This window comes from Cynoglossus semilaevis, chromosome 9 (assembly GCF_000523025.1).
Source record: "Cynoglossus semilaevis isolate Cse_v1.0 chromosome 9, Cse_v1.0, whole genome shotgun sequence".
Classification (NCBI taxonomy): domain Eukaryota; kingdom Metazoa; phylum Chordata; class Actinopteri; order Pleuronectiformes; family Cynoglossidae; genus Cynoglossus; species Cynoglossus semilaevis.
In genome coordinates this window covers 17,665,520-17,680,579 of record NC_024315.1, presented here as the reverse complement: position 1 = coordinate 17,680,579, position 15,060 = coordinate 17,665,520, and the positions used below count along the sequence as shown (strand labels likewise).

Below are 15,060 nucleotides of genomic sequence, written 5' to 3'. Positions count from 1 at the left end.
TCAAATGTGTAAATAATAGGCAGGTTATTTCAGTACTCTCCATAATACTATAGAAATAATCCCCCTAAAATATTCATTTAATATTGGATATATTTTGAATATCGAAGACATGCAGAAAAATGAAAAAATATCTGAAATTGATCACCAAAAAGTGAAATAATACAAATTTTCTAGCCAATAAATGAATATAACATATTAATATTAACATATTTGAATAATAAAACGTGATGGGAGAAAAGACGCGAGGTAACTGATGACGCTTCCCTGTGCCTTAACCAATCAAACGTGTCAAATAATCACTTCTCTTTTTGTTGATTAGCTAGTTTGTTTATGTGACTTTTAAATACATTTCTGTTAAATGTGAATATTTAGTGGGCAGCTGGAGAATGTATCAAAGTTTTTTTTATCCTGAAGGGATAAATGTAGCCGTCAGAGTGAGTGGCATGTTGTTCTAACGACGTATACTGTTCCTACGCAACAGCACACCTGTATTAAATCGATGAGCAAACACACCCACCTGGACGATACTGGGTCATCAATTGTGCGTATTTCTGTATGTTTTATCAAGTTCCTTGTGGTCCCGCCTTTGAAAGAACTGTTCTGCAAACTGTATGTTACATATGACGAAATATGCGTTCAATTAGGCAGCGTGGTCCCAAACTTTCGAAACTTTGACCTGGTCGCCATGGTCGTACAGCGTGACACGTATGCATTTTTATATAATTACTAATAACTATTTGCTATTTGAGTTATGTGTAATTATATACAACCCATTCTCTTTTGTTATATTAAAATATCTATTGGGCCATTATAAAAAGGGTGATTTTTGGTTGTGGCAAATTCCACAAAAAATATAAAATACTACTAGGTGGAAACACGTCTTTTTTTAAAATACCATTTTAAGTCAACTGTACGTTAACATTTCACAACAGTCAGGTCGAGGTTCGGTCTCTTAAACTCACCATGTTCCAATAATCTAGAAATATAATTCCAATGCTAATGTGTTGACTTGACAAATTGCTCAAGATGAAAACATAGGGTACAACTTTCCCTAGGTAGTCAAAAGCGGTGTGAGGACATTCCCTGAGCTTTGTTTCTCTTATAACGAATATAGAGAATTGAGCAATGAAAGTTCTGAGGTTTATGCAAAAGATTTTCGTCACTTTAGGTTGATTTAAGGCAGGCCTGCCATGTTTCGCCTCAAATAAGTGCAGGTGTCACCGTGTCACAGCACCCTCTTGTTGTTATCTGGAGAACTGTACAGATGTGACAAATTCTGATAGTGGTCTGGGTGTTGGTCGCACAAAACATTAGGACGAACTGGACGTCAATTTTACATATGACCCCTATGTTAATCACCCTCTGGGAGCAGGAAACACATACAGTAATGAATATCGGACTGTATAACTACTACATTATGTTTTTATTCTGCACAGTTGAACCAAACCAGTGTGTTTTACAACCGCGGTATTTTATGCATGATCACCCCTTTAGTCTCGGAAGGTGATAATCTGCCTTTATGACACATCAATTGCATTTTATGACGTTAGGAGGAAATTAATGTAATGATAACGGTAACAGCCATTGCCATTACACTCAGATTATCCTGGATTCTCATGTTAGCTCACATGTAGGTTCAAACAGCGATCCCAGGGTCGAGGAAGAAGAGGGGTCGAAGAAATCTGCACGGTGTCGACGTCTAAGATGGCTCCTTAAATTCGTGGTGTTTCCACCTTTGGCGAGCACTATTTTTCTGCACAAGCGACAAATGGCCTCAACAGAGTTTAGCGGCTGACCATTTTCGTCCGCTTTGAAGCCAAAATAAAGCCACACAGTAGATTTGCTCCTGGGTTTGCTGACAAGATCCATGCTTATGTGGTCCTATGTCTGCGGAAACACTGTCCTGTCAGTCGCTGCCTGGTTTCAGAGCCTGTCTTTTAGCAGTATTACAGTACGGATACCTACAGGATCCAAACACGAGTAAACTAAATCAATAACATATTACACCAGAGAAATAACAGTGCTTAAAGTACTACGGCACCGTGCCGGATCTCCGGAGTGTGACGTTTGACTGCAACTGAAAAAAAATTGCTGATTCGGAAATTGTCACACCGAGTCCTGCAACGCGTAGGCTACACCTGTAAAAAATGTGTCTGACAGGTGAAAATAACAAACATTTTTTATATACTAACTGGGACGGGCGGAGCTGAAACCGTGGAATAACTATTTACATCGTTTTATTTTGAAAAGCAGAGAAACACCTGACTAGTTCCGTCAAAACAGACAACGTCACTGTTGCAGAGTCAGGCTGTGTCGCTTACGCGGATGAGAGGTGGTGAATGATGACAGTTTAGTTTAGTGAAGTCAGTGAGCGGCGAATACACCATGGTGAAAAAAGTCGTCGTACTCGGAGGATGACTCGGACGTGTCCAAAATGTTACTCACACACACGCTGTGAACCACCCCCTCTACTCACTCATGCTGCTGCTAAACAGCTGTTAGCGACGAAGGATAAACTGCCTGTACCGACAATGCAAAGGTTCAATATGGGAAACATTTTTCAGAGATGGAGGCAGCTACGTGACTTAAAATCAAGGTGTACACGGTTGTGCTGGACAGAGCCAAAGTGTTGCCTACCTCTTCTGCACCAGCCTTAGAAACTGCCTCTGCAATTATGTTAAAAAGGGAGTGTTACATAAAATAGTGACCTTTACTTTCTCTTTGTTACCATATTTTTTACGTGGTACTTTTTAGCCATTCTTGTATTAATTAGAATAGACATTATTAGGTGAAAACATTTTATGGCACGTTTAGATTTATGTGTGGCTAATATGTGGCTCTTTATATGGTTACGGGAATATTGCTTTTGCGAGTCAACATTTTAGTCACAACTAAGAGACAAAAAAACAAACGCACTCGTGTACATAATCTTTATTTATTGTTTTTTATTTTAAATGCTACATTATTAGATTAAAGCGTTTTTTATTTCGAGGTTACTACTGAAATTAATTGTGATTTACGAAGCAAATCAAACTTGAGCAAATATAGAACTGCATAGGTTTATGTTTTTTTTCAATATTCTCAACACTTTCTGAGGCACCCAAACACAACGCGTAGCAGTCCATGTCTTATCCGCAGTCTGTGGTGTGGATTTAGCATACAAAACAAAACTAAAATAAAATAAAAAGAACACACTCGAATATCAAGTTCTAACAGAGCAAACGTTGCAAAACTCGTGTCGGGGGGTTTGAGTGAAACTGCTGTATGAAATAGTTATTATTGTCGCCCCCCTCTGGTGAAGTCAGAGACTGTGATTCCAAGAAACAGCAGCATTTTAAAATGTGGCTACACTCTGAAATAAGTCGTTGGTTGTCTTTATTATTATTTTTTCTTTCTGTATATACAGAATGGGCTGCAAAGACCCTTAAGCAAAATCAAAGATTTTTGTGAAATAACTGCGTCGATTCTTGTAAGTTTTTAATATTAAGTTTAAGTTGTTTTTTTTAATGGATGGAGAGCAGTGTAAACATTTAGCAACTGTGTGAAAATGGAAAGTAAAAACAGTGTTTGTTCATTTCTAGTGGTGTCACTCTATCCAACCATTTCATCAGTAACTCTTTGTCAGTTTGGCAATTATTCACATTTTAGAAGTGTGGTTATATAAAGCTGTCTTCAACTTTCATATAAATGGACTTATGCCTCATAACACGATTCATAGGAAATTGCTAACATTTCAACTCAGTGCACAATTGTGACGTTAACTCATTGCTTTCTCCATCATTGAGCTTGTGTGACAGTTTGACCACACTTCTACAGCCGCACTTCAAAAAACAAACAAACAAACAAACAAACAAAAAAAACCAACCTAAACTATGCCTTTATTTAGAGACTATGACCTATAGGCAGAGAAAACATCTCTACATCTACTGCTAAAAATCCACTTTGTTCATATTTAACATCTGTATTAACAGTAACGGATGAAGGATGAAGTGAATCATCAGTGAAAAATAAAACCCTCCGCCGATCATTAAAAGTGGAAGAAGCAGCTGCAGTGTAGTAAAGTGACTGACTCAGCAAAAATAGATTCAGTGTAAAGTTACTCAATAATGAAAATATCTTTCTGCATAGTACTGATCATTTCACTAAATAAATAGTTTCTTTATTCAAACCAAGAGCTGTCATTGGCTCAACATATGGCACATGATACAAGTCTGTACTTGTACTTATTTACTTATTCTCTGTACTTGTTTGATTTTTTTTTTATCTTCTATGAAACTATGAGTAAAAATATAAAATGGGAGCTGTGGTGGCGGAGTGATGATCTAAGAAGAAAATACTTTTTTTAATATATATATATAGGACCCTACGATGAGAGAAATCTCTGTTTCGGTCATCAAATGCAACGTGCAGAGAAAGCTGTGATTTTTTTTTTTTTTTAAGTCAAGCAGGATGACGTTGTCGTCCCAGATGATCAGTGAGACACAGATGTTGATTGCAACACAAACCGCTGCAAAAACAGGGTTAACTCTGACCGACAGTGATCACGGCGTGATGGCCGGGATGCTGCGAGACCTCTTCATGATGAGACGCACCTCCACATCAGGGAGGCTGTCCTGTTTAGTCTGGGCACAGCCCTCGTCGGCGGCAGCCATGTGCAGGTCGAAGCGCAGCGACACGGACTTCTTCCTCAGCTTAGGGTTCCCTCTGAAGAAGGAACCCTCCCACTGCTTGATCACCTTATCTACCTTCTCGGTTCTGACCAGAGAGAAAACACACACAAAGCAAAGGTGATTGTGTTACTTTAAAGAAGCCACACGGTGCAGACACATGCAACAATAGTCAGCAGGAGGCGCTGCGGTGAAAATCCAAGGTGTTGTTCTTGTTCCACTGAACTTTAGCGTCTTAATGGGAGCCAGCTGTGATGTGTAATATTTGTCTGCTATGGCTACGGTGTTTATCAGCCAGTGGTACAATGTACTGCAGCATCACAGAAATACTGCAGTACATTACTCTACTACAGAGCGAGTAATGGTACAGGCACGAGAGGTAAATACTCAGTCTGATGTGGTTGGTTTGGTCAGTGTGGTCAGTGTGGTTGTAGAGGTCCTCAGACGGACCAGTGATGAGTCAGTCATTCTAATATAATCATTACTCTAATCATGTTAACCTCAGGTGTTATTTGTTATTTTATCTGGTTGAAGGAAAGCCCAATACAGACAGACAGATAATCAGGCAGACTGACAGGCAGTGGGACAAATGGACAGACAGACCAGAGGTTGAATCTAGTGATTTGTCTTGTTGTAAGGCAGGAGCACTGTTTTCCTTCCACATTCTTTTACATTAAAGGTCATAATAAACATTATTATGTAAACAATGTGTAAACTGATTTTTGCCAAATCTGTCTGCACCTCTGTGTGAATGCTGCAGCCTGTACACTAGGACAGTCATCAGTACTTACTCGATGGTGCCATGACCTTCTGCACTCTCCTGCACCACGTTGCCCTGAAGAATCTCCTGAGTCTTCACCGTGGAGATCGGCAGGTCTTTATCGGTCTCTGGCTCTGTATGAGGACAGTTTGGACAAATATTACCTGGCAGCAGTGAACAGGCTCAGACAGCAGCAGTCACACACATCTGGTACCCTTGAAAAAGAAACGTCCAGCTAGTCTTATATAAAACACCAAACTTCGGCCTGGTTTGGCCACAGGTGACGTCATTCAAATGTGTTTGACTGTTACCTTCCAGAAATTAAAAAAACAAAATCTAAATAAACAACACAACAGAAGATTTGCTGAAAAAAACTTAAAGTTTTTCAGCCAGAACAATGAAACATGTTTGACAATAAAACTGAGAGCAGATTGAAAATAGATTAGCCAAAGATAGCAACAGATTAGCTTCAGATTTGCTAAAGCTAATAGGGCTCCATGGACTATGACTGGTGTCAAATACGTGTTCGTCACATATTAGTATAAACCCCAGTATGTGTTACCTGTGAGGATGACCAGACTCTGCTGCCTCCGCAGTCTCCCCCTCTTCAGGTCAGTCTCTACAGGCAGCAGTGAAGGGATTTCAGGCAGAGGCTCAGACTTAGGTTCATCTGGGGTCACAGCGGGGTCACTGAAGCCGTTCTCCAGACTCACCTCCTTCTGCTCTGCCACAGATAACTTCCAGGGTCGGAGATGCCCATCATGACTCATGTACCTGCAAACAGAAAACACAGCAAACAACAATGTCCTTCCATTAGACCAATATCAATGCCCTGAGACTCTTTACAGCAGGGGTGTCAAAGTCAAATTCACAGTGGGCCAAAGTTTAAAACTGGGACAGAGTCGCAGGCCAAAGTTAATATTTATTGAAAAATTGATGGCATTGTTCATGTTTTACCTTCTCTCCAGATATGTAATGTAGAATTTGTTCATATGGAAACAAAATTTAATTTTGTGTAAACACTGAATCAGGAAAAGCCAAAGCTTAATATTATAAACACATGAGAAACTAAATTTGAAGTATAACACACATCAGTAGGATTTGTTTCTTATTGTCTGTTTATCTGTAGCCTTTCAAGTTCTTTTTAATGTCAATTGTTTTTTCACAAGCCAATAACAAAACAAAAAAAACCCAAAATATGCATACACCACTTATGCTACAAATTCTTCTGGTGTATAGGGGCTACATACCGGCGGGCCAACTCTAGTACACCTTTGATACGATCTCACGGGCCAAATATAATTACACCGCAGGCCAGTACAGGCCGACAGTACCAGCCCTGGTGAATCACTCTCTCAGATGTCGCTGTGAAGAGTAAATGCTTAAGTCTTTCACTTCCTCCCCCCCTCCTATTATTGAAACATATATGATTTTGCTACAGTAATGAGTCCCTGATCATTGATCCTCCATGAAACCAAACATTAAGCAATGACAGAGTCGAAAATCATGGTCTTTTGTGAGCAATAATCTCTAGAACGAAACTGGTTGTCCACGGTGGATTTGTACCACCCACAGCTTTGACAGACAGCTGCATCAGATGATCTGTGGAGGACACACCCACAGGATTAGTGACATTTACTAAAACCAACAAACAGCGTATTGAGTATTGCCATAATAACCATCCGACGTCAATTATGCTGGCTGAGACATGTCAGAGAGGACACCAGACAGACAGACAGACAGATGCTGTCAAAGATTGGACACACTGGCACGCAATCCACCAGTGCACAGACAGAAGGGACCATGACTAGAACTTAGTAAAGAGACACAGCATTTTACACAAGAACCTGGAAAATGTGTCCAACTTATTTATCGTTACATTAAAAAGAGAATGAATCTTCCTTATGGTTTAGAAGTCTCATCAGACTTGGTCAAACAGATGAAGACACAACAGTATTTGGGCGTTGAACTAAAGTGACTTTCCTAGAGTCTGATCTTTGATCAGTTTTTTTTTTCTCCGTGGAGTGACCTGGAGATACCGTTCATCAGATTCTTTGCATGCCACTAACTTTTCGATTTGCTTAAAAACTTAGCAAATCGATATTAATATAATATTAATATAATATATTAATATAAAAATATTTTGAATAATCATTCAGTTGTGAATTCAATGAAATGTAAATAGAGAAACATTTGAGTGAAAAATACCTATTTCTGACAAACTGAGTCCATGTGCTGAGACCAGTGAACACAGGACATGAAAAGAACAAGTCTCTGAAGCACAAAGACTCATTTCAAGAAAACAAAAATCTTACTGCGAAGACTGAACTAAAATTAAGAAGGTGAACATAAAGACATCAACATTCAGCTTTTAACCTTGTTCCAAAGAAAGAAAATCTACTGCTGAAGATTGAATTTTTAATCACCTGTGCATCAGGGTAAAAACAAGGTGTGGCCACAGACATTTGCTCACTGAAGAACAAACCAGAAAAAGAATAGAAAGTAAAATACAAATTACTTTATATCAAATAATCCCACTCACATTTTATTTTCAAGCCTTTGACTCAAAAGATCAACAAAGCGAGCAAACCTCTTTTTGTTGAACATGTCATCGATGTGGATTAGGGCGCTTTATTACGGCTTCTCTGTGCCAATGGTGTCTGAGCAGCATTTTGTGTAATTGACACATCACTGACAACGAGAAATAAATCCATGAATTGAAGTGATTGAGTCATGGACGAAACTCAATGTAATCTGTCAAAGTTGGACTGTCAGACAGTCGTTTGACCAGTGATTCCCTGACTGGGAGATTACACTGATCAAACACTAGCTACTGCACAACCTTTTTGTTCTGGTTCTCGTGCCCCACTGTTTCAGCTGTAGTTTCTCAACTCACGCCGTTGGCTAAGGCTCTGGTCCCAGTGTGAACCATGTTGCAGAGAAAGTTACAGGTAACAAACACACGTGGATCAACAGGAGCCAAAGATAAGGTAAAAATGTAAAAGTAAAAATAAACATTTAGTCTAGTTTTTTCTATTCTAGCCTTAACTAGAACATTGTTTGGCATCTTTTTGTATTCTGATGTGTGGTCTGGTCCGGTACGGTATGGTACGGTACATTAATGTTCGTTAATAATGAAAACATAAACATAAAAACATAAAAAAAACATATATGACTAACAATAGTTAGTCTGTACATTTCTACTGCAGTTTCTACTGAAATCTTTATTTCTACTCTGCCGTCACAGCAGTGTTCAAACGACAACAGACAGTTGTTAACTACAAACTTGTATTTGATGTCATGTGAAGCGAGACGTGTCCTAGTACAGGAGTAGTAAAGCATGTGGTTAACGTTAAGCCACTGTAAGTACGACTCATGTGTTGTACTCTGCGTTGGGTGTACTCACAGAATTAATCTGTCTCAGCCTGTACTTACTGTGGATGTGAACTGTGTGTACACAGACCAAGTGTCAGTGATCCACAACAGAATAGGAAGATTTAACCAAACTGAAAACTCACTTACGTGAAACTAAGGCTCTGGCAGATAAATAAAGGAAATGATTTAAGGTTCGCTGGTGTTTAGTCTGACTGTGTGGCGTCAACAACTGAGGTCAAAATGTCTCACTGATGCAATCATTGTATTATTTGTCTCTTGTTTTGGGTTATTGTGTTAAAAGGCATTTGTCCAAATTCTGCAGAAATGTTATGACTTTAGTGTTGCAGGAAATGAAAGTGAATTTCCCAGGATGACATTGAATCCAAGTGAAACCTGCTTCCTGACTTTATTTTTCATTTCCTTTTTTTTTTTTCTGTTCGTCTGTTTGTGTCCTCACCTGCCCTCTTCCCGCTCCAGCAGTCGTCTGTAGGTGGTGATCTCTCTCTCCAGTCTCATCTTGGTGTTGAGCAGCTGACTGTGGCGCTGGCGCTGCGTGGCCAGTCCACCCCTCACTTGCTCCAGCTCGCTCTCCAGACCCTGGATCACCTGGGAGAGGTCCTGCAGTTGGTCGGAGTACATCCTCTGGGTCTGCTGAAGGGAGCTCTCCAGGCCCTTTTCCTGCAGGGCAAGGACAGAAGAATGGGTTATTAGCAGACAGTGGCACGTGTGATACATGACCCAATGAGATGATTTTCAGCAGGCCTCACTACTGCCTGAAAGGATTTATATTTTCATATTTATTTTTAATCATTCCTTTCACATTTGCAAGATTTCCTGTTAAAGATTCTCTATTGTTTTTTTTCACACTCATTGTTCTGTAGGGATGGTCATCAACTCTCAGCCAAAGAGTTACTTCAGTCTCTTAATACTGAGGGACAAAATCTTCACTGCGGTACAGCTGGCCTATACACACACCTTTTGTGTAGGACATGAAAATAACAAACTCATTTAACATAATCGAGGTTAACTCCCTGGTCAGTGTCACTGTCTGTGGTTGTCGTACAGTCTGCTCATGGATCCTGGTGTTTCCTTACCAAAGCATGCAGCGTTTCAATCTCCACCTCTAGGGAGTGCCACTGTTGTCTGGCCTCCACCAGCTCGGCCCTCGCCTCTCGCAGGGCGGCGCCACTGAGGCTCATCTGAGCCCATGCAGCCTCCTCCTGGTGAGATAGAGAAAACCATTAGACTCAGACGGGGCGGTGTTTGAGGTTTTTAAGGATTTGTGGTTTATGGTATGGTGACAATAAGAGCCATTACTGTGGACAAAAGCTGCTCAACTCTGTATGTGACCAATACATATGTCAGCTGAAGTGAATGACTCGCACATCTGCTGCTTTGTCTGTCATACAGAAAGTAAACAAAGAAACAACGCTTTTCCAAAACGATATAATAACTGTATGAGTCATAAACTCATGCAATAAAAGTGGATCAACAACTGTCCTGAATGAGACAATTTCACTTATGTTCACTATTAAACTAGTGGTTTCTAGTGGTTCTGTGTGGGAGCCAATTCAGTCTCCACAGGAACACAACTGTCATGTAGAGCTGTCAGGTCTGATGATAAATGTATGTAATAGATTAGTGAGACACGCCCTGATGAGAAGCACAAATTGATGACACTGTGCTCTCTCTCTCTCTCACACACACACACACACACACACACACACACTCTTCACGGTGCTTCTTGCTTCTGCTGCTGGCCACCTGCCAAAAAGTCCGTGTTGCCTTAAGAAGTTTGTTTGAGTTTCTGTAGACAAAGAGAGCAGCAAACACACACATACACCTGTGTGTGTGTGTGTGTGTGTGTGTGTGCGTGGCTTCTAACAGAATGTCACACTGACGCACAGTAAAGCTGTTACTGACTCGACACACCCTTAGTCCTCCTTCAAATGCAGCAGAGCAGCAGATTTCAGCTCAGCTATGATAATATTGTGACAGTTGTAAAAGTCATTATCTGGGTATATACTACTGCAGTACCTGCCACCTACTGATTTACTGCAGTAAATGTAGGAGAAGTAACGTGGAGGCTACAGCCATAAGCAGTTTGATCACCACAGACTGTACATAAAACACACACACACACACACACACACACAGCTGCTGTGCTCCCCTCAGTCTTCAGTCTATTCACCTCAGTTACTGTTATCAGATCATGTCACTGATGATTTTATTTAGAATACGCCTGAGAAGATAGTTGGTGAAGGTTGGTGACATCACGGTGTTGCTGGGAGACTATTGGGCAATCTAACTGTCAATCATACACAGTGACCAGTCCCTCAGTCTCTGGTCCATCTATCTACTGATGAAACAATACTGAACTCTAGATCAACACTGACCAACACTGTACTTCAGTGGAAAAGAAGCCTAATGGTCACAGGTTATGGAACCTTTGTGTTTCTGAGGTGTACAGCCCCACACAGAGCACAGCTCGGGGCTACATCAGAAGTCCCCAAGCTCCAGACCCCACACCAGTACTAGGAGCAGGATCATAGACTGCAAAAAAACAAGTATATAAATAAACAACTTCTTTGCATTTTATTTTATTTTGAGCTACCAGAGTACTTCCCTAAGAACACATGACTCTTAACTCCTGTCAGAGTGTTTGTCAATATATAATACCTGGATACCTTTGTACGGAAGACAAGCCCTACAGTCCTACAGCAGTGTCCTACAGTCCTACAGTCCTATAGAAGTGTCCAGCTGTCCTACAGTACTATAGTCCTACAGTCCTATAGAAGTGTCCAGCTGTCCTACAGTACTATAGTCCTACAGTCCTACAGCAGTGTCCTACAGTCCTACAGCATTGTCCTACAGTCCTACAGCAGTGTCCTACAGTCCTACAGTCCTATAGTTCTACAGTCCTACAGTCCTATAGAAGTGTCCAGCTGTCCTACAGTACTATAGTCCTACAGTCCAATAGAAGTGTCCAGCTGTCCTACAGTACTATAGTCCTACAGTCCTATAGTTCTACAGTCCTACAGGTCTACAGTTCTATTCTGGTCCAAAGCAACATGTATTAACCGCCCTCGTGGGAAAAGGTTTTGTTGAGTCACAGGATTTATGTGTGAAACAATACTGTAGCCGTCCCCTGAGGTGAGGGGGCGGAGCTACATGTTCTCTGTGTATCTACATAAAATACTAAAACAGATACCTGAGGCCTGTGCCTTATTTATTCTGTCTGGGTTAAAGGCTTGGCAGCATCACTGTATCAAGCGGCCCACATTCTCATGCTATCTGGAGGGGTGGTGTGTGACAGAAGAACTCCACTAGGAGTCAACGGAAAGGTTCAGAAGACAGTGATAATGTGGGGTTAGAGAGGGTCTACAACAGGAGTCTTCAACAGTTCTTCAGGTAAAGGAACTCCAGACTGATGGAGAACTGTTGGCTCCATCTTTCTATTTCACCTGGACATAAGAGTGTTGTTAGAGTGGATCTACTGCCACATATAAACTAACCTGGCATTATTACATCCTGCAATAAGCTAACAAAAGTGCTCAGATATTCATATATTTGAAAAAGAGCTGAGTCAACCAAAATATCCATGGCCTCACTGGAGTACCTCAATCAACACCCTAAGGGTTGTAAACCATATGTTGAGGTACCCCGGGTTCAGAGGATGGTAAGCTGTCATATGGATTTCAGATTTGTGGTTGCTGGTGTTTTTACAGATAACTCTCAGTGCAACTCCTCATGATGAGAACGCAGCCCTGTGCTGTTTTGATTTGATGGCTGCAGAAGTGAAGCAAAAACCAAACAATAGATTTCTATTAAAGCTGCCGTGATTCAAATCTGTGGTGAGTGCTAGGCCTTGGCAAAGGCACTTTATTTTTTACTGTCTGACCAAAGTCATTGTATGGTGACGGACAGGAAGACAGGAAGACTGGGACGACAAGGACAGCCAGACTGTGAACAGGTGACTGCGATGACAACAGAGAATACTGCTGTGCCAAAACAATATGCTGTCAGTCTGTCCAAAATAAAGTAATATAAATATAACAGTACTTTAATATAAAACATAATAACAATGATGATGATGATGATGATTATTATTATTATTATTATTATAAGGAGAGAGAGTATTGTTGTATATTCAAAAACTTTATTAATGTTTTCTTCTGTGTAATCAATGGTAGAAACATTATGGAGTATTATTATAATGTGACTGTTATTGACAGCCTGTACATCCTATTCTGGTGGTGACTAGCCCTTTACTGCAACATCCTAACGTGGTGGTGAGCAGCACTGAACTGAGCAGTGTTTACAGACAACCACACAGTCACACATTCCTGGTAACATGGAAATAAAAGGTTGTTACGAACAGCCATCAAAAACAACAGACCATGTGTGCTATGAGCAGCTGATCAGTCTGGAGAGGTGGATGAGGGCGTGTCTGACTGGACACAGGCCAGGTGAACATGAGAGTAAGAAGAAACATATGTGGGGAAGAATACACACCTCACAGAGAGCTCCTCTGTGTGCTGCTGCTGCTGCTGCTGCGGATGCTGATGCTGATGATGCTGCAGCTCCTGGGTGACTAGGCCGGAGCACAGCTTGAGGCAGACCGGAGACAGCCCGCAGGTCATGGTGTCTCTCCCCTGGGCTGGGAAGTCTGTTATGGTCACACTGGGTTCTGATTCTGTCGAGGAGCTGGGTGAGCTCCATCCCTGTGCCATCCTCCTCTTCCTCCCCCTCCTCCTTTTCCCAGCCTCCTCCTCTTACCTCTGCTGCTGAAGCCGCTGCTGAGGCTGACGCTAAAAGGACCTCGCAGGACCGGGTTCAGAGGATGGTAAGCTGTCATATGGATTTCAGATTTGTGGTTGCTGGTGTTTTTACAGATAACTCTCAGTGCAACTCCTCATGATGAGAACGCAGCCCTGTGCTGTTTTGATTTGATGGCTGCAGAAGTGAAGCAAAAACCAAACAATAGATTTCTATTAAAGCTGCCGTGATTCAAATCTGTGGTGAGTGCTAGGCCTTGGCAAAGGCACTTTATTTTTTACTGTCTGACCAAAGTCATTGTATGGTGACGGACAGGAAGACAGGAAGACTGGGACGACAAGGACAGCCAGACTGTGAACAGGTGACTGCGATGACAACAGAGAATACTGCTGTGCCAAAACAATATGCTGTCAGTCTGTCCAAAATAAAGTAATATAAATATAACAGTACTTTAATATAAAACATAATAACAATGATGATGATGATGATGATTATTATTATTATTATTATTATAAGGAGTAGTAGTATTGTTGTATATTCAAAAACTTTATTAATGTTTTCTTCTGTGTAATCAATGGTAGAAACATTATGGAGTATTATTATAATGTGACTGTTATTGACAGCCTGTACATCCTATTCTGGTGGTGACTAGCCCTTTACTGCAACATCCTAACGTGGTGGTGAGCAGCACTGAACTGAGCAGTGTTTACAGACAACCACACAGTCACACATTCCTGGTAACATGGAAATAAAAGGTTGTTACGAACAGCCATCAAAAACAACAGACCATGTGTGCTATGAGCAGCTGATCAGTCTGGAGAGGTGGATGAGGGCGTGTCTGACTGGACACAGGCCAGGTGAACATGAGAGTAAGAAGAAACATATGTGGGGAAGAATACACACCTCACAGAGAGCTCCTCTGTGTGCTGCTGCTGCTGCTGCTGCTGCGGATGCTGATGCTGATGATGCTGCAGCTCCTGGGTGACTAGGCCGGAGCACAGCTTGAGGCAGACCGGAGACAGCCCGCAGGTCATGGTGTCTCTCCCCTGGGCTGGGAAGTCTGTTATGGTCACACTGGGTTCTGATTCTGTCGAGGAGCTGGGTGAGCTCCATCCCTGTGCCATCCTCCTCTTCCTCCCCCTCCTCCTTTTCCCAGCCTCCTCCTCTTACCTCTGCTGCTGAAGCCGCTGCTGAGGCTGACGCTAACAGGACATCGCAGGAGGCGGCCCGCTGCAGCTGCTCAGCCTGGGCTGCCTGCAAAGAAGAAACAACCAGAGGAAGCAGTAGGGAGAGGGATGGAGATAGGGAGAGGGGAGGGAGGGGTTGAGAGAGGGACAGAAGGACAGGGGGAGGGGGAGGGGGTGAGGAAGAGAGTGATGTAAAGAGAGAGAGATAAAAAACAGAAACAAGGCACTAAGATTAAAACAGTTTGTCAATGAGACAGAAACAGAGAGACAGACAGAGAGAGAGAGAGAGAGA

The 15,060-nt window shown here is 41.6% G+C and overlaps 2 protein-coding genes across 5 annotated transcripts in view; both read right to left on the bottom strand.

Moving 5' to 3' along the window:
- The window catches only part of LOC103384268 (uncharacterized), a 13,573-nt gene extending 9,864 nt beyond the window's left edge, over positions 1–3,709 (bottom strand). The window contains exon 1 of the mRNA XM_008317727.3: positions 1,629–3,709. Coding sequence (XP_008315949.1) covers positions 1,629–1,869 — 241 coding nt within the window. The 5' untranslated portion in view covers positions 1,870–3,709. The remainder of the gene's footprint in view (positions 1–1,628) is intronic.
- A 419-nt stretch (positions 3,710–4,128) lies between these two features.
- The window catches only part of krt222 (keratin 222), a 23,055-nt gene continuing 12,123 nt past the window's right edge, over positions 4,129–15,060 (bottom strand). For 3 of the 4 annotated variants that reach the window (XM_025058642.1, XM_025058643.1, XM_017035275.2), the window contains 6 exons: positions 14,485–14,835; positions 9,897–10,022; positions 9,260–9,480; positions 5,990–6,201; positions 5,459–5,561; positions 4,129–4,755 (listed from right to left, as the gene is read on the bottom strand). In XM_025058642.1, coding sequence (XP_024914410.1) covers positions 4,542–4,755; positions 5,459–5,561; positions 5,990–6,201; positions 9,260–9,480; positions 9,897–10,022; positions 14,485–14,835 — 1,227 coding nt within the window. In that variant the 3' untranslated portion in view covers positions 4,129–4,541. Of the gene's footprint in view, positions 4,756–5,458; positions 5,562–5,989; positions 6,202–9,259; positions 9,481–9,896; positions 10,023–13,317; positions 13,624–14,484; positions 14,836–15,060 lie in introns of all 4 variants that reach the window. The other variant, XM_025058644.1, reaches the window with a different exon arrangement.